The sequence below is a fragment of the Pseudonaja textilis genome, chromosome 3, assembly GCF_049901715.1.
Source record: "Pseudonaja textilis isolate UNSWEBS1 chromosome 3, rPseTex1.2, whole genome shotgun sequence".
NCBI lineage: Eukaryota > Metazoa > Chordata > Lepidosauria > Squamata > Elapidae > Pseudonaja > Pseudonaja textilis.
Genome location: NC_141992.1, coordinates 77,375,033 through 77,401,992, shown reverse-complemented (window position 1 = coordinate 77,401,992; position 26,960 = coordinate 77,375,033). Strand labels below are relative to the sequence as shown.

At 38.6% G+C, this 26,960-nt stretch overlaps 1 protein-coding gene across 9 annotated transcripts; it reads right to left on the bottom strand.

Annotated features, from left to right (window-relative positions):
* Nucleotides 1-800: 800 nt before the first annotated feature.
* CDC7 (cell division cycle 7) lies at nucleotides 801-25,802 on the bottom strand. 9 transcript variants are annotated; one of them, XM_087930154.1, is made up of 14 exons: nucleotides 25,364-25,732; nucleotides 24,534-24,618; nucleotides 21,557-21,640; nucleotides 18,326-18,461; nucleotides 16,591-16,684; nucleotides 16,362-16,504; nucleotides 15,776-16,019; nucleotides 13,987-14,082; nucleotides 12,690-12,853; nucleotides 10,649-10,731; nucleotides 9,579-9,728; nucleotides 7,394-7,492; nucleotides 3,350-3,426; nucleotides 801-954 (listed from the first exon to the last, which is right to left on the bottom strand). In XM_087930154.1, exons 1-14 carry the CDS (start codon nucleotides 25,592-25,594, stop codon nucleotides 877-879), a joined length of 1,764 nt encoding a protein of 587 aa, XP_087786280.1. In that variant the 5' UTR covers nucleotides 25,595-25,732; the 3' UTR covers nucleotides 801-876. The 9 variants fall into 9 exon arrangements, 8 of the variants coding, with proteins under 8 accessions (XP_087786280.1, XP_087786278.1, XP_087786282.1 ...); XR_015742920.1 differs by having other exon boundaries at nucleotides 845-954; nucleotides 3,350-3,431; XM_087930152.1 differs by lacking the exon at nucleotides 801-954 and having other exon boundaries at nucleotides 3,164-3,426.
* Nucleotides 25,803-26,960: the final 1,158 nt, after the last annotated feature.

Sequence of the window (26,960 nt, the reverse complement as noted above, 5' to 3'; positions counted from 1 at the left end):
GGGAAAAGAAACTCCATCTCCGACTACCAATCCCCTGGTCTCCAGATGAAAATCTGGGTTACATTATGCTCTGTAGCATCATCCCACATATGAAACCTAAATTCTTTAAGTGATTTCAGACAAGGTCTGTATTGTATCTTACAAAACTTCCATAACAGCCCGCTATTTGTCTCTTTTACTGGGCTCATTTATTCATTAAATTTATATTCCCGGATTAATTTACTTTCCAGCAAAACAGAAACTATAAAGCTCTTCAGCTTAACACACTCCAAATGCTTATTTGGTAAGTTGTTGGGGTAAAAGTTCATCTAAGTAAATGGCAGGATCTGGTCAGCATGCCCTGCTTCAAGTCCAAATTGGCTTTTGGAGGGACTATGAAATCCGATATTGAACCAAGAGGCGAGATGGTCTGAGGTCAAGTTCAATGCCTTTCCCATCTGGCTAAATAAATATCATTTGGGATAGTCAGAGCAACCCTGAAGCTCTGTGAAAATTGAATTAGTCCAGAATCTCTAGACAGCAAAACTATATAATGTAGACAATTAAATAAAACAATATCAAAAGACAAAATATTTGCAGCCAAAATGTATTCAATAAAAAGTCGGAAGGAAAGGTTTTATATGAACAAGTCAGATAATACACGCTTTATAATAATTTGAAAGACAATATAAATACATAAACGATGGAGGCCACTAAATCAAGTCACTGCTGAGCATTTTACCTCAGTTGGGAGACAAAATCTTTTCATTCAGGCACATTGTGGCCTCAACCCTGTTGCAGGATGAGCCCTGTGAGAAGGTGTTTGAATGCAATTCTCTTCTTTATGCCGTTCTGTGGCTGTTACTTTTTTATTCACTCCCCTGTCACTTTGTAGTTCTAGATTTTCTTCTTTAATTGCTCCATAGAATTCTTATGGCAGCTCCTCTGAGTTAAAAATGTGATGATCCAGGCAATCTAGAACAACATAGACTTTATAGCAGTGGTGGGATTCAATTTTTTTTTACTACCGGTTCTGTGGGCGTGGCTTGGTGGGCATGGCAGGGGAAGGATACTGTAAAATCTCCAGTCAGGGGTGGTATTTGCCAGTTCTCTAAAGTACTCAAAATTTCTGCTACCGGTTCTCCAGAACTGGTTAGAATCTGCTGAACACCACCTCTACTTTATTAGGGTCCCATGCAACAAACATAGACTTTGTAGGGTCCAGTGGTGGTATGCTACCGGTTCAGACTGGTTCACCTGAACCCGTAGTTTAAAAAAAAAGCCGAGGATCAGCTGAGAGGAGGAAAAAAATCCTCCAGCTATCAGCTGAGAGGAAAAAGAAGAGAAAAGTGCAATATTGGCCCTCCCACCTGCCCCTATGCTTTTCTCTCAGCTGATTGGTGCTGCAGGTCTCAGCTGGTATGGGGAAAGCTGCATGCTGTGTTCGGCAAAGCAGGCCCACCAAGCCATGCCCACTGAACCGGTGGTAAAACAATTTGAATCCCACCACTGGTAGGGTCCAGAGGTGGTATTCAGCAGTTCTGACCAGTTCTGGAGAACTGGTAGTGGAAATTTTGAGTAGTTTAAAGCAGTGGCCCCCAACCTTTTTTGTGCCACGGCCCAGTATCGGCATCACAAAATAATCTGTGGCTCGGTACCGGCATCAGCACGCATGACAAGGCAAGGCGAGCCGAGCGACTGGCCAGCCAGCCGTCCCCCGCCACCTTCAACTCCTCCTTTGTACCTTTTTTGTGCTTTTTTGTGCTTTCTTAATCTCCTCCGCCATCGGGACGGCTCTTCATTTGAAGCCGCCCCCCCTCCTTCGATGAAACTAAGGCGCGAGGATTCCTTCAGGACCCAAACACCGCTTTCCAACCGGAAAAGCTCACCCGGAAGCACTTTCTCGTCGAAACAAGATGGCGGCGCCCAGCAAACCGGCAGCCCGGTAGAAAATGATCCACGGACCGGTAGCGGTCTGGGGCCGGTGGCTGGGGACCCCTGGTTTAGAGAACCGGCAAATACCACCTCTGACTGGAGATTTTACAGTATCCTTCCCCTGCCACACCCACCAAGCCACACCCACAGAACCAATAGTAAAGAATTTTGAATCCCACCATTGGTAGGGTCCCATGCAATAAACATCTGTCTTTATATTCCTTGACCCAAGTACAGTTATAAATTTGATTTGCATACCCAATTCAGGACATTAACATCTGGCTGCAAACCAATACAGCATGAAGTGGCGAAAATAAATTGCATCTCTATCTGAAATAGGGCATGCAATAAGAATATAATGTTCAGGAGGTGTAAATAGACATGAAGGATACTAGGTTTGGCTGGTGCTCTAGGAAGAGCAAGGAAAAGTTAAAGCAGTTCATGTTTTTACTGTTTATATAAAGAATTCTATGTTTTGTTTAGTACATATCAAGAAGGACTTAATTAATTTAATTAGGGATCCTGATCATCCCAAAGGTACTTTTTCATCAGGCAACTGGGCTTTTTTGGCTTTTTTTCTTTTGAAGATGTTTTGTTTCTCATCCAAGAAGCTTCCTCAGCTCTGACAGGATAGTGGAGAATGGAAGGATTTATATTCCATATAAACGTAATCCTTCCATTCCCCACTTTCCTGTCAGGGCTGAAGAAGCTTCTTGGATGAGAAATAGATAAAACTATGGAGTCCTTGGTGCTCTCTGAGCTTGGTTGTCTGAGCTTGGTTGCTTTCTTGCAGATATTTCACTACCCAGCAAGGTAATACCATCAGTACTAGAAAGAAGCATAGTTTGCTCTTTTTATATATTAGTATTTTTCCTATCAGTATTGGTGGGAATATTCTTATGAGTAGGTATTTATTTACTGTAAATTTGTTTGTCTGAGCTGGCAGTTCCTCGATTGTGGTATTATTTACTACTTGATTGTTGGTCTAATGTTAATCTTGGTGTTAATCTCTGTTCAATTAAGGAACTACTAAGTCAGACAAACAACAGTAAGCAACAACCTAATCAAGAAACTACCAAGAACACTCCTACCAACAAGCCACTTGCATATAAAGAGAGCAAATCCCATTCCCTTCTAGCACTGATGTTATTATCTAGTTTGGTAATAAAACATCTGCAAGAAAACCACCAAGCTCAGAGAGCTTCAAGGGCCCCACAGTTCAACCTTAAGATACAAATATTCTCTCTTCCATTGATAGCTAAAACTAAATTAAAGAGGCCGTTACTAAACATTTGACCAACTGAATTAGAACCACTTTTGCCAAAAGAAAAGGGTCATTCCACTCACCTGCACTAGACTTTAAACCTGACAGCAAAATGGATATTAGCTGACATTTTATGATTACCATAGCACAAAAGAACGAAGGAAGTAGTACCTTCATAAGCATTGCAGCAGCTTTGCCTGCCAAATCTGGCCACAGTTCTTTTAGATAAATAACTTCTCGGTGACGTGCTGTGCTGAAATTACATAAACAGCAGAAATTACTAAGACCTAGGCCCCCGGGATTTGTGGGTTTCAAGATTTTCTGCAATCAATATTCTGACATCTGCAAACATTTATCCCTAAGAGTTGATGCCAAAAAGCTGCAAAAAATGAAAGAAATGCCATCACTTCACTTGATACACAAATTATTTTGCCGCTATGTGCCATTATTTATTCTGTAGCTGAATTTATATAGAAAGGAAGATGGTGCAGATTGATTCTAAATTTAACAGAAAGTGTTATGAAGAGCGTTACAGGTGATAGCATGTATTAACACATATACATAAGAGCTCTCTGGCAATCCAGCCTATGAATTTATTAATATATTGCATACAATTATTTGCTAGAATTATTTTCTTGTCTTTCCTCTAAGAACTCAAGGCAGCTTACATAGAAATGCTTCATTTTACCACACCACTGAGGGTAAGTGACTCAATGAATTTCTGTGACTAAGAATGACTATGAAGCTATGAACCTAGCCCTGATTCATCGTTGTTGCATCAGATAGTGAAGTTTATAGTTTTAGGATTATGACTATTTTCATGAAGATTCACTGAAAGATCTAACTAGGGCAAGATGACAAATGAAGATACTGACAGACTATGCCAAAGATTCTCAGTCTATGGGTCTTGTTCAAAATGTACTAGTAATATAGTTATTGGTCTCAGCAAGTAGGATTACCTGAATAACTTTGGGCAGAAACTAGGCATATTTGGCCTTCATAGCGGAGAGATTTCAGGACTGTAGGTTAGACTGGACAATCAAAATAATCTGGTAGAAGGCAATGGCAAACTATTTCCATATTGCTACTAAGAAAGTGTCATAAATATGTCCATAAAATAATGAAGAGCTGAGCTCAACTTGAAGGAAGCTTTACTTGAATTAATTTATCTACTCCTGCTTGAAAATGGAACTGTTGATCACTGTAATCCTTTTGGGCTAGCTTCGGAAATTGTTCCTGCTTTCTTCCTTCCTCCAGGGCCAGTTCCAGTCCGCTGACGGGAGGGATAGCGGGAAGCAAATCTAGCCCATGGCCTCTACTTTGTGGGATGACTGAGAGATCTTTTTTCCTTTTCTATTTAATTTTTACATGAAGTTGTTGGGCGAGGTGATCCATCCGTTTGGGATCTCTCTATCCCAGGACCTTTGAATGATGCTGTGGATGTCCTATCCTAGTATCTGGGGGATGTTGGGGGGTTGGATGGGATGAAACGGGCTCTGACTTAACCCAAGCAAGACGGAACAGCTATGAGTATTTAGACTCTCCAGAGACAGACAACGTTCTTCCATCTTTGGTTCTGGATACCGTGTTTCTCATATAATAAGGCCGGGTCTTATTTTTTTTTGAGCCCCGAAAAAATGGCTAGGCTGTCTTTTCGGGGGGTGACTTAATTCCCCACCCTTGCATCTTTGGGTGGGTGGGTGGCGACGGCTTGGATGTTGACCTTGGCGTTGGTGGGGCACTTCGTACTGGGGTCAACACAGGCAGCACCATATCCGGGTGTGCAGTACTTCCTAACGGCAAGCCCCCCCACCATTCCCCCCCACATTTCACATGTTTTAATATAGGCCTTAATTTGGGGGGAGGGGCTTAATTTCATTTCATGCTTATAAAACATGCTGGGACTTCCTATTGGGGGAGGCCGTATTGTTGGAGAAACAGGGTAGTTGCACTACCCTAGACAGACCCAGTGTGCAATCGGGGCATCCTGGATTTACAGCTTCTGCTTGAGTAGCGGATGGCAGCTGTGGCTAGAAGGGCCCTTACACACCTTAAGATGCTGCACTAGCTGTGCCCTTATCTGGACCGGGAAGCCCTGCTCTGGGCTGCTATGTATATTAATTTTGGAAGTTGCTATTATTTGTATTGTTTTAAAATGTTCTTAGTATTTTGACTGTAATATATTTTCTGAATTGTAAGCCGCCCAGAGTAATTGACTGAGATGGGCAGCTATAGAAATTGAATGAATACCCATAATTAGATTTACATCCCATCTGAGATTGCATATATAGTCTTGCCTTTTCTAATTGTATTACCCCCAGCAATCCTATAAAGTAAGTTAAATTGAGACCTATTGGATAAGTTTGAGTTAAGACCATACACTTTCACTCTTGATTCTGGAATTGAACCTTAGTTTCCTGATCCTAAAGTCACATCTAAATGGACTGTTATTAATCTTTTATTTTTCAATTTAGGGAACAATTTTTTTTTCATTCTATACCAAAAAGTGAACACAAATCTCAGAAAACTAACTTTCTAGCTTTATTCAAACAGAGATATTGGAAAAGCAGTCCTTTAAAAAAATAAAATAAGCATATGCATGCCTATTCATTTCACAATGCAGTAAAATTTGACTCTAGTTTTGCCATGGTTACTTGACTACAGAATGCTTTTAATGCAAGGCTACTTTTCTCCATGGGCATTAGGGATGTATTCTTACTTAGCAGAGCCTAGACTTATGTATAGAAAACACATTTTTATATTAGAGGCAAGATAACTGAACATTCATTCCAATCTTATGTGTTTTTTTAAAAAACTTAGAAGGGATACCGTTTCATTCTAAAGTATGCCTACCTTGCAAGCTTATTATTGTCTTGGAAAATTGGTTTCAAGAATTAAGGCAGCCCTTTGACTGGGATATGTTTGTAATTTGTACAGATTACTTTTATTTCAAACATACTATCTTTTGTCTGCAGACATAATTTTCCAAATAAGCATTTGTTATATTTTAGATAATGGCTTTTATTTTTATAAAAAAAATATGATTTTATTTTGGTCATTCCCATAAATTCATCACAAAATTATAACACAGCGATACATACTAATCAATAAGCTAATGCTGTATCTGTACATTGTTTTTACAAGAAAAAGATATTGTAGTCTATACAATGAAAAGATAACAGTTCCAAAGGCATATGAAATAGAAAGTAAATGATATTATATGCTCTTAAGAGGAAAAAGTTCCAGGTCCTCGGAAGCAGTGTTTTCAATACTCCTCATAAAATATAAATTCTTGAGCAATGCCTTAAGTTCACTTTTACCAATATACATCATCTACTATATTAAGATTAAATTGTCAGAATTCCCCACCAGCAATGCTGTCAGAGGAGCTACATGTACATGTATCTTACAATGAATGTTGCTTTTCCCCTGCTAAAAACAAACCAGGTAAGCATTTGTCAACAAGTAGCAGAAGTAACAAATCATAATGATCAATCACCCCAGATCTGTGAAACTAAAATATATAAATAATTAACTCATTGCCTACCAGAATAATTCATTTATTGTATCTGCCCCAGCCAAATTTAAACCAATTATTAGGAAGCTGCATTGATGTAACAGGATTGCTAGAACCCAAGGACAGAGCAAAAAGGAAGCCTTCTCAGATTTCAATCCCATTATACAGATTTTATGTTGCCCTTTCTGAGTACATCACAAAGTGGTGAAACAATCGAATGCACTTTGAAATTTTTTAAAAACCTGTCCGAAAAACAGAAGTATATTTACTACTTTAACTAGATCTAGATCAACACTGCTCTGGAAATAACATTTCTCAGATTTTTGGTTTCATTTTAAAGAGCAACCAACTCTAATAATACTTTAACACACACACACACACAATAGAGTGTCAAAGGTCTTTTTATTGCTTCACGTTTCTGAAAAAGGAATGCTGCAAAGCATCCTTTGCAGTAATTCTTGTAGCAGGGTTTAAGTCCAATAGTTTATCAAGGAGATCATAGGCGCTGTTAGGAACTCTGTCCCATCCTTTGGGATCAGATGGCTTTTGTATAGTTTTCTTTTCTTTACCACCATCTTCGTGAGTGCTTTGTTTTTGATACTGCATGTGTTTTTTGGATGCCTGAAGGGCAGAATCTGACACGTTGCCTATTCCAACTGATAAAGAAAATTCCTGAGAAGGGTTCATCTGTACATCACCTGCTGAGTTGTCAAAGCTGGTAGTTTTCCCCCTCAGCCTTTCACAGAGTTTCTTTAAATCCTGTGCTGGGATTTCTTTGCTGCACAGGATTGATTTACCTAAATGAAAAGCACTTGTTAGAAGATTCTTCAGAACGCACAGCCATTTTCTGCAACACTTGTCTAACATTGCAATTAAAGAGTTAAAGTAGCAGCTGCTGGTCCCTTAGTGGAACCAAGTTTTTAAAAGTGAAACATTGATTTCACTCTTCCAAATTTTACATATATGGACTTTGACGTACAGGCAATTCATTTTCCATACTGCTATTTTGCAGGGAAATACAGAACAGCGAAGCAAAGCATTGCTAAGACAATTCTTATTGAATCCATTGGCAATATTAGATACACAGCTATGGGTATATAGTCAATAGTGCAAATGCATTGCCCCAGGCTGAGACAATATCTCTAGACATCTTCACACAGAGAGGGGAAGGAAGAAAGAGGAAAAGAAGGAAGGAACACATCGCACATGATCATACATATTTCTGGAAAAAATAAGTATGCTGTCAAATTCTGGGTTGATTGTCCTGCATATGTTGGTCCCACTGTGCATGACTATGAAGATATAGCAGCCAAGAGTTGACTTAGCCAGGCCTCAACTTTGCAATTCATGGCTGCACTTACCTCATCAACTGGAAATCATCGAAGCTGTGTTGCTAGAAATGGATGTGTTGTCTTTCACAGCCTAAACAAAGCAGCCTGTTTTTATTCTATTATTCTTGACTTACAAGTCAAACCTGCAAGTTTTGTTCTCAATATGGAATTCCCCAATCAAATGTTTCAAGCTTAAAATATCTTTGAGCTATTTTGCACTACTCTATGAAGAGGCAGAAGACCATATCTACTGAGTAACTCTTAATATTGGGGAGGCAGAAGACACTACAAGGTGACACAATACCCAAGACATATAAACAAAGACTTAACTGCCACTATCAACAGTGAGCTTGTACTTTTTGTTGTTGCTTTGATGGATATGGGAGAAATCTAGAAACCTTCTAATTTGGTGAAAAACTGTTATCCTCACATATCTGAAGCGTATTCAAACTGAGTACCTGTGGCTCTTTGGAGTGTAGCAAAAGCAGCACTGAGACGGTGGCTTTTGTTTTACCTGTTTAATTTTTACCACAGTGCCGAATGTTAACCGAATTGCTGATTCTGCCATAGGATTTTGTTGAAGAGATTTAGAAACATTTCCCCATCATGATCTTTTATTGTGATAAGCTTGATGCTTAGTACAAAATACTTTGCACAAATCTCTGGATGATTATCCGATAACAACTAAACACTGTAGGTAAAATGGAAAATGAGGAACGTCATCCAGGTGAAGCAATCCGGGGAATTGAAGTTCTTCTGTTGCCAGTCTTTCTGTGGAGGATACAAGTAGTCCTCCACTTACAACAATTCATTTAGTGACTGTTCAAAGTTACAACAGCACTGAAAAAAAGTGACCATTTTCACACTTATGCAGCATCGCCATGGTCACGTGATCAAAATTCAGAGACTTGTCGAGTGACTCATATTAATGACTTTGTGGCTTCTGCGATCATCTTTTGCCACCTTCTGACAAGCAAAGTCAATGGGGAAACCAGATTCACTTAGCAACCATGTTACTAATTTAACAACAGCTGTGATCCACTTAACAACTGTGGTGAGAAAGGTTGTAAAATGGGGCAAAATTCGCATAACAAATGTTTCACTTAGCAACAGAAATTTGGGGCTCAATTGTGGTCGTTAAGTCGAGGTCTACCTGTACTACTATTGAGAAATACAGCAAAAAGAGGTCTGATTTACAATTCTGGGAAAGGAGAAATTGAATAAAAGAGGAATACAGATCTAAGGAGGAATGATTCAGAGCCAGTAACATTAATTAGAATTAATTAGCCACATATTTGCTTGCAGCTTTTTCATTTCACAAACTGGATGCTGCTGATTTGATTTGTATGTTTTGTTTCCTATGGGATTATTTAGAAGCCTGATATGATTTAAGGAATTTGGTCCTGACATTTAGATGAATGAATTCCAAGGCTATTTTATCTGAAGTTGTGTAGAAATCCATGAACATAATCCTAATTATCTACATATAGATAAATAATAATGAAGTTAGTTTTACAAACAGGTTAGAAAAACAATGACAAAACCTGCATACCAAATGTTCTAGCAGCTTGAATGGTTTCTCTGGAGCCACGAATAGTCATGATCTGTGCCAAAGCTGTTAAATCATCACTAGCCCTGTAAAATGGATACCGACCACTCAACAGGGAGAGAAATATAATTCCTGCAGACCACATGTCAATTGCTGCAAATAGAAACAAGACTTTAGTAACAATGACTATTCTGATTCATTCCCAGGGTTAAAAAAAAAATCTAAGGCATATTATAGAAAGCAGTATTTATATGGTTCAATGTAAGACTGCTGTCTTCCCAGGATTTCTTTTGGCTTTTCATATTTTATCTTTCCCAAATGAACTTCAGGATGAACCAAGCAAGGACAAAGGATCTGCAATAATATCTTATAAATACTTGATGCAATTTATGAAAAGAAAAGGGTAAAACAAGCCCTCATGGAAAGATCAATGAAGGAATTAGTTCAAAATTAAGTCAAAGCAAAATGTTTCTGATAAGCCTGAATTTGCATCACCTTTTTCCCCCAAGAGGGAACCTGGGCTCCTCACTATCTGTCTCATTGCAACATATCCTAAAAGTATTGATCGTAAAAGACATCAATAGACATTACTGATTCAGCAGCAGCAAGTTTTTTAAAATAAGAAAACATATTATAGAATTCAGATACTCTGACTGAAACAACATCAATTTAGATGAGGTTTTCTGAGAGACAGGTGGAGATAATATTAATATTCCCAAAATGCATAAGTTCCTCATCTAACAGCTAGTTTCTATCTGTTTAAAATATTAAATAGTTTTGTCAGTTGGAAACTTTAAAAAAATCTGTCTGCAAGAATACTATGTTAATTATGCTTGCTCTAAGCCAGCATGCTAATGAATCTTACATATTCAGAAGAAGGGCTTTTAAAACATTAGCACAAAACTAAAATCACTTGAATTTTCTACTTTTTTCCCCCTTCGTTTAAAATAGAAACATTGCAGTAAATATTTCGGATAGTTTCTATCTAAAGTTCTTCTTTTAGCTAATAAGTTTTAATAAAAGAACATTTTAACAGTTTTAATGGATTAAGAAGCTTGTGTAATTTACTGTACCTGTGGTTTGATTAGGGCACTTTGTTAATACTTCTGGTGCTCTGAATCCAGGAGTACCTGCCCTCGGGGCAACCTGCTGACGTCTTGGGGTTAAATAGAAAAAAACATTAGAAAGTAATAGCATATGATTAGAAAAGGGGTTGGCAACCTTTTGCACCTCAGGGACCACCAAACTCATAATTTTAAATCCCAGGGAGCACTAACCAGTTCTGTTTGCGTGGCCTAATTTGTGGGTGTGGCTTGGTGGTCATGTGACTGGCTGGGCATGGCTTGTATGTAATTATAAATACAGTATTAATATAGATTTTTTTTTTATAAAAAAGAGCAACTTTTACCCAAAATCAGGCAAAGCAGGCAGGCAGACTGAGTTGCTCAAAGAATCACAGATTCATTCAGAGATCTATCTGCAATTGGCTAGCTCAGTCTGTCAATTTGCTAGCAAGCAAACTCACAAAATTAACTCACAACACACCATGTATGTAAGTATTGAATTTTTTATTAAAAAAGAGCAACTTTTACCCCAAATCAGGCAAAGCAGGCAGGCAGATTGAGTTGCTCACAGAATCATTCAGTGGTCTATCTATCTGCCATCGGCTAGCTCAGTCTGTCATGTGAATTTTGCTTGCTGTGAGTCTGCACTGAATAATAGAACCTTCAGTCCTAAGGGAGATTTGGCTGTGCTTAAAAGAGCCGAAGATCTAAAGATTAGCTAGAAAGCAAGAAATCCAACCATTTCCTGCTTTCTAGCTAATCTAAATCTCCTGGCACAGCAGAACAGCTGATGGTCAGAAAAATAGCAATTTAGCAGGCAAATTTGCCGGATAAGGAGTGAGTGGGTGGGGAGGGTTCTCACGGGCCATGTGGGCGGCGCAGCCTTGTGTTTCTGCGCAGCCTGGATTAATTGCTTTGGGGGGGTGCTCTGGGGTGAGATTTCTCTGTGGCCCACCTAAAAATTTTCACAGCCCACCAATGGGCCGTGGCCCACTGGTTGGTGACCCCTGGATTGGAACATTCCATACCCAAAGTACTTTCTAGATCAGGCCTGCTCTACACATTGAGGGCAAAAAACCATATGGATACATTAAAAATCCTCATGGGCCACAAAGAAATTATTGGAATGATGATAATGTAGTTTGAGGAACAGTAGAAATGCTGGAGGTATTTGATAGCATGTCCTTTGTGATTGCTGTAAGTTTACTATTTTTTTAATTAAAAAGGTCTGCCGGCCACACAAGGTTACCTGTACATTGTGCTGGCCTGATCTAGGATGTACTTTTATATGGTGATACTAGACTTCTAGCAAGATAATAGGAGAGATTTCCAGCGATTGCAACTCCAGAATTCTCTGCCAGCACATCAAAGCCCAACTTGGAAGCCTAAAAATTGAAGCTATCACATCCAGAGGCACCATGTTAAGGAAGGTTGTTCTACATCTTGCTTTCTGGCTGCAACATTTTTAAAATTAACCCAAATGTTTACTTCTCCTTTATTAGGAATACATACATAGATAGAGATGCAACTTATATTTCTTTAGATAGTACTCATGAGTAGAATTGCAAAAGGATTTCTTTTGTAGTTATATCATTATGATTCTAAAGAACCTATCCATTTAAGCTTAACCTATAGATTTTGGACATTATTTTTTCTACTGCTCTGGGCTTACGATTGCTGTTTTGATACTTGTTCAAACTATCTAACTGATACTAACCAAATCAGTTTACATAAGGAGTATAAAAATAAATGTACTTTTCTATACTTATGCATTCTGTATCTGACATCCTCCCAAGTTGACACTGCTATAATGCAGAAATGGAACTGGAAAGGGCTCAAGTCTTTGTTGGTGTTGAGAATTCTTGTATGAAAAGTGTTACGCCATTATAACATTATGTGGGTGAACTAAGAGTTTGATTTGTTTTCTCCTACTGTTGTATTTCAAGGTTCTAAATGTAGCACGTGCTTAGTAAATCCACTAATGTATCCATAGTTATAATGCTGCCTGGCAACAGAGTGAATATTTTTTCCTGCATCAAAAATGGATTACCTTGAAAGACAAACGGTGCAGACGCTATCTTTTGCGTAACAGTCACAGATCAAGTGAGGTGGGGTACCACTGGCAGCTTTCTTGCCTAAACCATTATTTACAACAGAAGTTGCCTTCTTCTTCACTGACAGTTTCCTGACTGGAATATCCATTATCCTGGGTTGCTTTATGAGCAGTAAAATAAAAGTTGCATTTTAATGCAAGGCATACTCAAAACACAGTACTGATTTATTTCATGAGACTGAAAATGGTTTGCCGCACGAATGCACAACTATTAAAAAAAAAGAGTTAAATATAAAAACACTCAAGAAAACATATCAAATTACATGGATAAAAATATTACAAATAAAATGCCATTCCTATTCCCTAATTGCTTAGCAGAACTCAACAGGTCCAGGCTTCAAGTTTTCTAATAGCAATAGCACTTAGACTTACATACCGCTTCACAGTGCTTAGCAGCCTTCTTTAAGTGGTTAACAAAGTCAGCATATTGCCCCCAACAATCTGGGTCCTCATTTTACCGACCTCAGAAGGATGGAAGGCTGAGTCAATAGGTAGTCCTTGGTTGGTAATTGGGACCAGAATTAAGCTATGCAGTGGTAAAGCATGACATCACATGACTGCATCATTGAGTGACAACAACCACAGCAGTCCTTGTTGTATTAACTGTATCCTAGCTGGCCCATTAGGTGAGGATTGACCCTGGTCCCTGCCAGCCCTTCTCTTGAACTCCATCCACCCATGTTCCTCCCCACCCCACCCAATCTCTTCTCTTCTGGCCACCTAGTGGCAATGGCACTAGGACTAAAGTACTGCCTGGATCTTTGCCAATCAAGACCAGCCACTATAACCTCCCCAGCCTGTAACTCAGCTCCAGCACCATTAGCACTGCTACCACGACAAAGTACTGCCACAAACCTCATGCTTCAACCAGTTCCCCAGTGCAAACTCTCCACCACCCCAACCACTTAGTTGGTGTGGCACAGGGCCAACAGAGGTGGAGAAGTACAGGCTGGCCAAAAGGGCAGAGATGGGAGGGAAGATAAGACAGGTGGGAGAAGTTTTAAAGCGCCCCTGTACTCGCAAGTACAGGTGGGCTGCCTAATGCCCAAATATTGATCATGTGACTGGGGGGGGGGGAACTGCAACGGATGTAATTTTGGGGACTAGACATAACTACATTTCTTCAACACCGCTGTAACTTTGGTCATTGAATGAATAAATGAATGGTGGTTTCCCAAAGACAAACTGTTCCTCTGAATATGAACTAGATTTATCTGTGATTAAGAATACTTACTTTAACTGTGGAACGGGCTTGAAATGCTGAGCTTCGTACGTTGAAATTTTTCTCCCCAAAAACCGAACGCTGAACACAATGACAGTCTGGATCCTCCTGTGAAGTCAAGAAAGGACAATGAGGATTCTACCTCTAATTCTTAGCAGTGCATCCTTTAATTAATCAGCAGATACTAAAACCATTGTAGTTTATCAATTATCCTGTTTTTACTCAGGAGCTCATAATGCTTCATCCTTCCATTTTTCAAAAACCTCCCTGTGAAAGAGTGGAAAATTAGCATGGCTTTAAAACAGGAAGAACCATGAATAACATGTGCTTTATTGATGGCATCCTCCTCAAAGTCAAAACATATAAAGGATCTGCAGGATCTAGTAATAAAAATCAAGGAGCACGGTAGAGAAATGGGACTAAAATTAACTACAATGACCAAACTAATAACAACAGGCAGAACAAACCTTACAATTAACAATGAAGGTACTGAACAATGGATAGCTTTTGCCTTTTTGGATCCGCCATTAACAGTAAAAGAAGCTTCATGCAACACGCAACAGTTAGCATTTGGCAGAGCAATCACCAAGGTTTTGGAAACATTACTCAAATACCATGGTGCACCTGAACCTACAAAAATCAGAATTGTACAAGCTACGGCAACAGTCCCCAACATTTCTGGCTTTGTGGACCTGCAGGGGGGAGGGGATGGTTTTGCGCAAGTGGTGGGTGAGCAAACGCGCAGCTCTATTTGCAGAAGCAATGGGCATAAACGCCCGTCCATCACCTGCACCAATAGAATTGCGTGCACGCTCACCTGCTGGTCATGCAAGTGGAGCTGCACATGCTTACCTGCCACTTTCGTGGCCCGGTTGGGGATCCCTGAACTCCATGCAACACTCTATGGAAGTGAAAGTTAGGCTTTGAAGAAACAAGAGCAAATTCGTGTTGATGCTTCCGAGCATTAGCACTTCTGAAAAACCATGGAGAGCCAAGAAAAGAAACAAATGTATAACTGAACAAATCATCCCAAAGAGGCACAAACGAGCAGGCTCATCTTACTTTGGAGACATTATGTGAGCATCTGCTTCTCTGAAGCAAACTCTCATGCTGGGAAAATCAGAGAAGCTGCCAGCAATAATGTAAAGAGAGTCACTTACAGTGATGATGGAAAAACAGAAGGACCAGCTAAAGTCAGATCATCATGAAAAGTATCTGTGACCTGATGACATATAACCAACCAATCAATCTATCTATCTGCGAGGTGAGTGGGCTGAGAAACTGAATGTGGGTCAAAGTTACTCAGTAAGCTGCTGCTGGGATTGTGGTGGATCAGAACCTGGGTCTCCCCAGTATCAGTATAACAGCCTAACCACTTCACCATAAGTGAGATGGGAACTTGGTTTCCAAGTCCATATTTGGTTGGTCACATGTTGCCACCTGCTGAGACAAACCCCATATTCATTCAGTGTAAAGCATGGAGCAGTTACACTTTAAAATGAAGAGGTATATAATGAAACACATTTTTTTATTCTGTAGTAACCAATCTGGAACCCATTAATACACAACCTTCTCATAAAATATTATATAAGAATAATTATTTCAGAATGACGAAATCCAATTTTGATTATGATATCTGATACTGATGTTCCTTCAATATTTCACACAAATACAAAAACTCTGAAATAGAATGAAATATTATTCTGGTGTTATATCTCCCCCTGTTGGATAAAGTTACTTATTAAATAAATCCATCCAGCAAAATTATGGGGGGAAAAAAAGAAAGAAAAGAAACTCGAACCTTTCTTTTGTGTCCATGTTTAATCTGTGTTTGTGAAATGGAAGAAAGCCTTTTATTAGCTGTTTTTGTAGCTGGTTGATGAACGAGCTGCCTTGATGTTGGGGAAGTAACTTGGCTTCCCACAGTTAGTGGCGGTTTATTGTATGCAGAAATCCTTTGCTGAGTTTCGGATGGAATAACCTTGAGCAGTTCCACTTTTGTCTCAGGAGTTCCTTGTGCCAAGCCAAAGTCAACCAAGGCATATCTAAAGACAATTAAAAATATGGTTAATGATAATACTGACTTTTCCTATTAACAGAATCTAACCACTTCTTCCTTGTTTAATACTATTCAGATATTGAAATACCATTTATATTATATCACATTTAATAACAGAATGAGAATCACAAATTGAAAAACTGTATGCATAAATGTGGCAAAATTAATTTGGAAATTTATCATTTTACCAAACTGGCAGGCTATGAGTTCAATATATCTCCTTTCATCTACCATAAATACTTGATTTTTCTTGACCTTGTTAAGACATTTGTGATCCAATTATTTTTTACTAAATACATTATTAACTTACTAGATTTAATACACTTACTGCTGCAGTTGCCTGTTGTACAGGAAATTACTGGGCTTGACATCACGATGAACGATACCAAAGTGATGAATGCGCTTCAAAGCTTTCAAGAGGTTAAACATGTAGTTTCTTACTTCTTCAAATGAGAGAGAATCCAAGATGTCCTGTACAAAGGTTGTAATAAGTAAGTGTGCATTCACTCACAATCAAACTCTCTTAATTCTTTTAATAAAAAGTATTTAGGACTCACCGAAAATGATTCATGTTCCAGATAAGGCATAACGATTACCACGTGATCATTTTTTCTAAAACAATATTTAACTCCCATGACATTATCTTGTCCTCTACCAAAAGGGAAAAAAGTTCTCTCACAAAGAGAGAACATAGCATTGTTAGCATGTTTCCACAGATCTTTTCTGAACGAATACTTCAGTATTCTTCAAGGAAAATCATTTCACACTAACAGCTTTCCGTTGATGACATACAGAAGACAAGTTTATGAAAATGGCTGGTGTCATTTTTCAAAAACTACTTTTGTAATCCTAAAGGTGTTTGCAATCATGAAGTGAGATACAAATTTAAGATACACAACAAAGATGATTTAGAATGTTCAGATCTATGCTTGTATATGTTGAAAATGTTTTCAAAGGGCTAGATATAACACCCTAAAATATATCTTGCAAAAAAATTGTGCACATTAAGAAAACAGTGCACATTAAACACCATTTAAATTCTTTTTGCATCTATCTATCTATCTATCTATCTATCTATAGATGTATATATGGAGGGAGGGAGAGGGAGAAGGAGTGGGAGGGAGGGAGGGAGGGAGGGTGAGAGAGAGAGAGAGAGAGAGAGAGAGAGAGAGAAAGATATCCAGATACGTGGAGTACTAGAGTTTAGGCTATATTATTTGACCATTTTATTTCTTTAAATAATTTTAGGGCATATTACAACCTTACCACTATTCAGTATTAGAATATAAATATTGTTTGACTAATTACCACAATTGAGCCTAAAAATTCTGTTGGTAAGCAAGGTAGTTGTTAAGTGAGTTTTGCCCCATTTTATGACCTTTTTGTCATGGTGGTTAAGCACATTGCTGCAGCTGTTAAATGAATAATGCAGCTGTTATGCAAATCTGGCTTTCCCTGCTAACTTTGCTTGTTGGAAGGTTACAAATGGTGACCATATGACCCCAGGAGAGTGCAACTTTAATAAATACATGCAAGTTGCCAAGGATCTAGATTCTGATCATGTGACCATGGGGATGTTGCAACGGTCATAAATGTGAAAACTGATCAGAAGTCACATTTTTCGATGCCATTGTAATTCCCAACAGTCACTAAATGAAATGAAATAATATATATATTATTTCATGGTCCATTTATATATATATATATATATATATATATATATATATATATATATATATATATATATATATATATATATAAGGTAGTCTTTGACTTACAACAGTTCATTTAGCGACCATTCAAAGTTACAATAGCATTGGAAAAAAAATGACTTATGAGCATTTTTCAGTTATGACCGTTGCAGCATCCCCATGATATACATATTGACTCACATTTTATGACGGCTGCCGTGTCCCGGACTCATACGATCCTCCTTTGTGCCCTTCTGACAAGCAAAATCAATGGGGAAGCCAGATTCGCTAAACAACTGTGTTACTAACAACTGCAGTGATTCACTTAACAAATGTAGCAAGGTAGGTCATAAAACAGGGCAAAACCTACTTGACAAATTTCTCACTTAGCCTTATAAATTTTGCGTTTAACTGAGTCTTAAGTTGAGGGCTAGATATCTGTGTGTGTGTGTGTGTGTAAAAATTATTTTTACTTCTACTATAAAAAGTAGAAGTAAAATATCTATAAAAAGCATGAATCAAAGTAACTTAAATGCAAAGAAGTCCATGGTGAGCCTTGTGGAAATGTAAGACCTCTGTATACTTCCATCTCCGTACATACCCTGCTATTATAAGACACTGAAGCTCCGCAGCAATTCGTACAGGATGACTGGTAGGAATCAAGTATTTCAAAGCCACTTTTTCTTCACGGCCTCCTCGTAACTGGCCTACTGCCAGGTAAACAGAACTAAATGTTCCTACAAAAATAATATAGATGTATTTAGCAAAAAAAAAATAGTAGTTTCCAGTTGGAATTAGTAGTCATTTTTGTTTTTCTATAAATTCTTTCTGTAAACCAACAGATCCCCATCAAAACTTTTTGGGATCTTTGCATAAGTGATTTTAAACTTCGTTTTTTTTTCTTTTTTTTTTTAAAAAAAGCACTGTACAATTGAAAGAACATGAGCCCTGTCATTGTGATACATAGTTCAGATGAACTTTAAGAAGGAAGAAGGTTATGTTCACTGTACTGGAACTGTACACTTGGATTTTTTAAAAAAGAGCTAGTGATCCTCAAAACATTTTGCCTGTTGTTTTTTGAGATTCTCCAAATGTATGGATTTATATGTCCTCAAAGTATGGGTACAGGCAATAGATTCTATACAATCCAGAGAAGGGCATAGTAGATTTTTATTTTTTAAGACAAAAGATTTAATCACATTGGCTTTCTGTATCAAAAATAAATAAAGAGAATATAAGCCAAACACCACATCCATCAAATTCATCCATGTTACAGGCTCTATTGTCCACTGAGAGGTTTGTGGGGGAAAATCATCCACCTTAGTGGAAATGCCTCCCAAAACAAAGGTAGATGATCTATTGCAGATACTTGTATTACTTTCATAGAACTTATTCCATGAACCACAGCTTGAGAAAAACTGCTACAAAACAACGTTACTTCTGTAGTGATCTTACAGCTTTGTAAAGTTTAAAGTTCTGAATACATTTTCTGCTCTAATTTAGACAAGGTTGATTATTTACTCTAACAATTTCCATTTTTTAAAATCTGCTCTGAGTTAAAGTAAAAAGTGTATTGAAAAAATAAGTAGTTACTTGAAATAATACTTTTTTTCTTCTTTTCTTTTTTCCTTTAATGACATTTTCTCCCTTCTTTGAAACCCTTTCACCTAATTTGAAGCTGTTTCAGCAACACAGCTATCTATGCATGTGATACTATTGTAGAACTACTTCCTTGTTCTTCAAACAGATTTCTAATCCATCAGGAATAAGGAAAAAAAGAGTATTACTAAAGAAAATTCACAAGTCCTAAACAAGCAACTACTGTATTTTTCAGACACACTTTTTCTACCCCCAAGAGGGTGGAAATGTCTGTGCATCTTATACAGCAAATGTTGCCAAAGCCCTGCCCACCCGCCAGCCCCACCCGCCGGCCTCTGCCTCCAAGCAATTTTCCTCCTTGCAGCAAACGGCTTGGTCAGCTTCAGCACAGCCTGATTAGCACAAGCAGCTGATAGTCGATTGGCCTCCAGACAATCAGCTGTTTCAGGCTGCAGGGACTGCCATTGCCCATTGCCACCTCAGTGCGCCCCATTTTCAGCCTCCATGCACCCCATTTTCCACCTGTTCTGAACCCCGCCACCTAGAATGGGCCAAAACTGCGGCACGTGGAGGCACCAATAGGCGATGAAGATCCTTGCAGCCTGGAACAGCTGGTTGTTGGGAGGCTGATCCAACTGACAATCAGCTGATTGTGCTAAAGCAGGCTGTGCTGAAGCTGACCAGGCTATTTGCTGTTTGCTGCAAGGAGGCAAATTGCTGAGAGGCAGATTTTGTTGTTGTTGTTTTCCTCCCTAAAAGCTAGGTGCGTCTTATACTCTGAAAAATACAGCATTCACTTGCCATACTCCTGAATAATGTCAAAATAACAGGAAGCATGAAGTTGGGTATCTCCCAACTATGTGTACAGGTAGTCAACATATGACCACAATAGGGATTAGAATATCATTGGAAGCAAGGAGTTTGCTAAGTGATTTGCAACCATTTTTTGCTAACCTTTCTTCCAATGGTTAAACAAATGACTGCAGTTGTTAAGTGAATCACATAGTCATCAAGGAAATCCAGGTTTCCCCATTGACACTGCTTATCAGAAGCCAGCTGGGAAGGTTGCAAATGGTGATCTCATGAGCCTGAGATGCTGCAGCTTTGTAAATACATGCCAGTTGCCAAGTGTCTGAATTTCAGTCATGTGACAGTGGGGACAACGGAGGACCAGTTGTAAGGCATTTTTTCCCCAGGGCTGTTGTTACTTCAAACAGTCAGTAAACAAATTGTTCTAAGTCAAGGACTACCTGTATTGTTCCATAGCTCACATAACTATGTACTTTTCTTCTCAGTAAAGAGAAATCTTTGCATAAGGTCAACTTAAAAGCATAAGGGAGCCTGTTTATCAGTAATAAGTTATGATAATTATAAAGCATAGTTATAAACCCATGAGACTGACCTGATTTTTATGATCTCTTTTTGTGACAATCATTAAGTTAATGCCATGGTCGTTAAGCAAACCAGTGGTTCACCATGGGTCAATTTAGATGAAAACCGGAAGTAAATGCTGATTTTCACCAAGTGTCATAAATTGTGGTCATATGATCATAAGATGCTGCAAATGGCTGTAAATGCAGGCTGTCATGCATCCTAAGTGACCAGTCATAAGCCAAGGACTACTTGTATGGAAAACCAACATCTTGAACAACCAGTTTATTTCTTAGGTTTTTCTAAGATTTTTGGTAGCAGTGGGGATTACGGGAAATATTTAGTGCTGCAGGTTTCCATCTACAGCCTGAAGAAACATTGCTTACTATTTATGAATGCTACATCTAAAAGCCAAGAGAACTATTGCAATTGCAAACCAAAGTTTAAAGCAGTTCCCAAAGGGGAAAAAAGAACAGGAGAATCTGAACTATCACCTAGAGAACAAATGAGTTAACTCTTTCCTACCTTCTATTCATTGTGGGATGCTATGAGAACCTATCTACCAGGCAAATTTACAATGTGGTAGGGGTGGCTAAGATACTTACTGGTCAGGCAATGGCCAGTAAATTATCCCTGTATTCCAAAGCATTGATTAGTCTTCTTCCCCCATTGTTTAATTTTTTAAAAAAAATTGGACACATAAATTATAAGGTTTCTAGTCTGTAGTTTGACCCAGCAGGCAAGTAATAATACTAAACTCAGAAATAATTTATATAAAAGGGGCTCTGGAAAATTTAGATAGATGATCTATAGTCCTTTGAACTCTGATTTTCAAAACACTTTAAAGGAAAATCATATTCACCTTCGCCAATTTTCCCTTTGATTCTGAAAACATTTGCAAGCTGAGGTACTGCTTGATAAAGCTTTTCAATATCTGTAAGTGCTCCTATGGAGAAATTTTTAAAACAAGTTATTTTAGAAACTGAAATTATTCTCCCTTACTTTTATATAAGGTTTGCAACATAATGATTTAATAGCGAAATTTAAAGCATTAAAGTTGTCCTTTAAGTAGAGCTGGGAAACCTGTGGCCCAAATGCAGCTACTTACCATTTCAAAAAATTTTAAAAATACCCATACATAATAAACAATAATCAAAATTTAAAAATAACAAACTTTTACATAATACACAGTAATAGGCCTGATTACACTAAACATCATCTCCAGTTTACAGTACCAACATGCTAAAAACTGATACTGAATTAAGACTAATGCCCCAAAGATTTTATTGAGAAATTTTATATGGCCATTTTAAACAGATAACCCTGAACAATCAATTTACAAAAAGAGTATTAAAAACATGACCGAAGTTCAAAATAATGCAATTCAAAGAAGAAAAATTGAAGCCAACCGTGTAACAATTTTACAAAATAGAATCATACTGAACTCCACAAATGTCCTGACCTAATGAAAAAGAGAATTGAGCCCCGAAGCCTAAGGGGATCTGGCATTCAACTTTTCCCCCATCACACTAGAACCCAGTGTGGCGCCACACTGGCACAGAAAGATGCCATGATCAATAGTCTTGAGAACCACTCAGAGATGAAGGAGGGCAACACCTTGAGCCCTACAAAGACAAGTGTAACTAATGCCATGGTATGCCTGAAATCTGACTGAAAAGTCCCAAGTAATCAGTAATTATTACTTTGAGATAAAGACACAAAATGGACTACAAACCAAACTTTTACAGGAAGTTTTAGGAATTTAAATTTAATTCAGAAAAATTAAAGTTGTGGCTTTTCATGTTTTTATCACTAGATGGCACAGCAATGATGTTGTATCTATTTTCTGGGTATCTGTAGGAGAACACAACAACTATCAAGCAGGAAGAAGAGGAAGGGAGACTGAATAGCTCAGATGCTATGTTTGGAGTCATAGTTTAAGCATCTCCTGGACTGTTTCATTCACTCTTGCTATTGCTGCCATTACTGTCCTGGCAATTTTGTCCTGCCTGGAGTTTCAAAGTAGTACAGTAACCACTTCAACATACACTTATAATAGGTTACTTACAAGCACCTCTATAATTCCAAGTAGTTTCATGTATTCTGGTTATATTTATAAACAGATTCCATATATGCATTAAGGCAAAGCCGAATAAACATCTCAAGGCTTAAACTGATGTGCAAACTGGCTTGTTTTTAACCCCTGTAGTTTAAATTAGATCTATTATTTATGGAAAGCAAGTTATTAATGTTAATTTAATTAATTATATTAGTCACCCAGTTTATTTAACATAAAGAAATGTTAAATAAACTAGTAAATTTGAAATTATGTATATACCAGAAAAATTCAACTTTATTCTTCGACAGGTTGTTTTTGTTTGGCTTTTATTGCAAACCCCAGATCAGTTTTCAACCTCTGTAAGTTTGTATCAATTCCTGTTATGTCTGTGGAGATTCTGAATCATCCAGCTCATGGTTGTCACAAAGGTGCTTTTCAAAAGGAAACTGGACTTGTTTTTTTCCCTTGAAAATGTTTTGCTTCTCATCCAAGAAGCTTCTTCAGTTCTGAACTGAATGGTGGGGAATAGAAATATTTATGTTCTTTGGTTCTCTAAGTTAGCTCTCTGAGAGTTGTTGAGACCACCTGGGGGTTTATCAGTTCTTTCAGGATCACCTGAATCAGGGTGTAAATGGGTATGGAACCTTGTTGGGGCTGCTGAAAGGACTATGTTGCAGACAGGAGATAGGTGGTATTGTATCCTTCTCCCTTTGTGGAGAGAGGGCTGTTCAATTTTAATGCAGATGGGCTCTCTGACCGCCCCCCCTTTTAAATCATTGGTCCTCTCTGTCCAGAATGTGGTCCTTGCTGTCCTTCACCTTTGTCTTTCAAATGCAGATGGACTGATGGGTTTCCTATGCTGTGCCATGCATTTGTGAAGTTGTTTCCCCAATGTAGCTCAGCTTGCATCTGGCTGTTCTGTCTTCAGGGTGGGCAAGCTTCTGCCTTAATGTATTCTTGTGTTTAAAGTATGCACATATGTTATGCTAGTTGAAAATCCTCCTGTATTCCTTCACAGGAATCCTTCATAGGAATTCCACCACTCATTGGTATACATATAAGAATGATACTTAGGTCAAGATTAAAACATAGGAAGTTGAAGTTTTCACCAAATACCTCAATTCTGTGGACAGGTATATGTTAAAGATGTTAAAAAGAATAGTCAGCTTTCCTGAACTGAGCAGTAACATTAAGGAAGACAGAAGCATCGACACCGAACTATACAGGAGACCCCCCACCCACAGATGAGTATTACCTTTTGATTCTCTCCACTCACAATGGGAGTGATCAGAACCCTACATCACAAGACTGAAGGTTTGCCTATGAGCAAAGGAGGAAACAGAAAAAGAATTGAAACAGATCAACGAACCCCTCAGAACTTAGGCCTTAAATTCTTAGGCCTCAAATCTAGAAAAAGATCCAGCAGGAGCTCCCCCATAACAAAGAAGAGAACAACAAACGAAGCAATATTGTCATTCCATACTTTACAGGAATACCTGAAAAGCTCAGGGGGATTTTCAACCAATACAACATTGATGAGAATGAAGTCAGAACTGAAGAAGCTTCTTAGATGAAGCAAAATGTTTTCAAGGAAAAAAAAAACAAGAAAGTCCAATTGCCTTTTGAAAAGCACCTTTGGGTCAATTCCTGACACTATGAAAATGTAAGAATCATTTGTGGAGTGTCAAAATACTAATCAAGATTCCAAAATGAGAAGGAAGCATAAATTATCAGGAAAATGATACTGAGAAGATTTTAGACCAGTGCTAAATATACATACCTTTCTTGTTGCTCTCGTGTTTTTTAAATGAATTTTCAGCATTCAAGGGAAGTTGTTCATCTAGATAAATTGCCTCCATGGCCAACTATTTGAAAGGAAACAAATAATAATAATATGGAATGAAGAATTCTCAAAGAAATGACGGAGGCTTCCCAGAAGTTAATAGAATCATATAAATTCCCTTTTTCCTGCTTCCCCCAAATATGTCTGGAAAATGGGTGTGCCTATGTAGGCCATGGGACTTTGTTGTTGACGTTATTTTTATCCCACATTTATTACTTTATAATAACTCAATGCAGTGAACATACAGGTATGTAATACTCCTTCCTCTTATTTTCCCCACACAAAACAATTCATGAGGTAAGTTGGGCTGAGACAGTGACTGGCCCAAAGCCACTCAGTCATTTACTCCAAAGTCAAGACTAAAACTCAAGTCTCCTGGTTTCTACTCTGATGCCTTCACTAGACAAAACTCTTTGTGTAATATAATTTGATCCTGGATACTTGGAAGTCCTAAGGGGCTTAGTGAGGCTGTTCAGCAGTGTGTGGCTTTATTTACAACTGAACTGCACTAAACAGAAGAAAAATAATATATTGGACCATCTTTTAGTACATAATGAGATCAGAATGCTGCATAAAAAATAATTCTGGCAATGCAAAATTCCTGATCTGATTCTGAGAAACAAAATTAGCTTTTTCCGTCTAGACTTAGTGTACTACGCAGGCGATATCTCCCATAATACTCAGCCAGACACATGGTACCTAGAACAAAGACATCTCGATTTTTGGTGTTAAAAAGAGCGAAACATTATACGAAGGGAGAAAGAAACCTTGTTTAAGGTGAGGCTATGTCCCAGCCAGAAAGCCCCAAACCCCAATTTACAGGCCCCGGAGAATAATTTTCCAGCCGCGAGGAAAGGCTGTCTTGAACTCCTTACTGGGCTGTTTCCTTCCTTGTTCTTCTCGCCCTCCAAAACACTCGCGACTCCTGGGCTTAGTGGCTCCAAAGTGGGCTGTCCAACAGTAACGACCCAGCCGATTTCCCCTGCAGGATCCCGCATCTCTCGTGGCCTGTTGTGTTTTTTTCTCTCTTTTGTTACCGTGTACGACTAGCAGCGTCAAAATGCAAGCCGCCCTTTCCGAGAACTTCCGATTCCCCCATTTGTACCTAGCGCCAAGCGGCGCGGTTGGCAGCAAAAAAGGGGAAAAGGAAGCCAGCCCGTAAGGACGAGACCGGGACGGGAGGAGAGGATACACGTGACAAGGGGCAGATGCTGGCTGGCTGAACCGGTGCTGTCACTCAGACGACGTCTTGGGAGAGGCGGGAAATTATTTCACAGGCAGGATGGCGAAAGAGGAGAGGGGAAATAAAAGCCGTGTTCCTTTCCTTCCGCTGGGTTAAGGGCGGGAGAGAGGAGGAAGGTTCTGTTTTTTGTCTCAATATTTTATTAACATCTGACCTGTCCCGGCAATGGCAGAAGAAATATACGGAGGGAAATATGTGTGTGTGTGGAGTTAACAGTGTTTTTTTTTAATGCTAAAGAGTTGAGGCATTTAAAACAACTCTTGAGGTGGGTTGGGTTTAGTGGGCAGTGCGAAGGGAGGTGGGAGGCTTGATGATAATATTCTTAATTAGAATTTCTGAAGACTAAATCATTTACATTCAATTGAAAAGGTCTCAAGTCATTTTTTAAAAAAGGTGGAGATGGGCCTGGAAGTAGCAGTAGCAATAGCCCTTAGACTTATATACCGCTTCACAGAGCTTTACATCCCTCTAAGCTGTGTACAGAGTCAGCATATGGCCCCCAACAAGTAGTGTGTTTATTTCTAGAATGAGTTCACATATAGGTTTGTTAGACATATACACTCTGTTCACCCTGTCCACACATCATGCTTGCCCGTTTCCAATCTTAATATACTACAATCAGGGCGGTATTTTCCAAACCTGGCAGCTTTTAAGATATCTGGACTTCGACTCCCAGAATTCCCCAGCCAGAATGCTGACCAGGGAATTCTGGGACTTGAAGTCCATGCATCTTAAAAGTTGCCAAGGTACGAAAACACTGGTTTTGTACAGAATGCATATGTGCTCCCTTGGCCTGGGATATAAGATGGCAGACTTTACCTTGTTAAAACATAAGTGCAATGTGTGACCCCTTTCCCCATGAATTTTGGGTTAAGTGTTTCCTTGTCTGTGGTTGAAAATGAGGAAAACAATGTTTGGAAATGGGGTACTGATTTCAAAAGTATACATAAAAGTCAGTGTCTTTTCTGTAAAGGCTTTGATTCATTTTTTGAATCTCTTGGAAGTTTCTGGTTGGTTTGCTGCCAGAGGTGGAATATTTGTTAAATTTATATTTAATGAATAAAACAACAGTAGCTAAAACACAGTTGTTTAAAAACAGTGCTATAACTTCACCTAAAGCA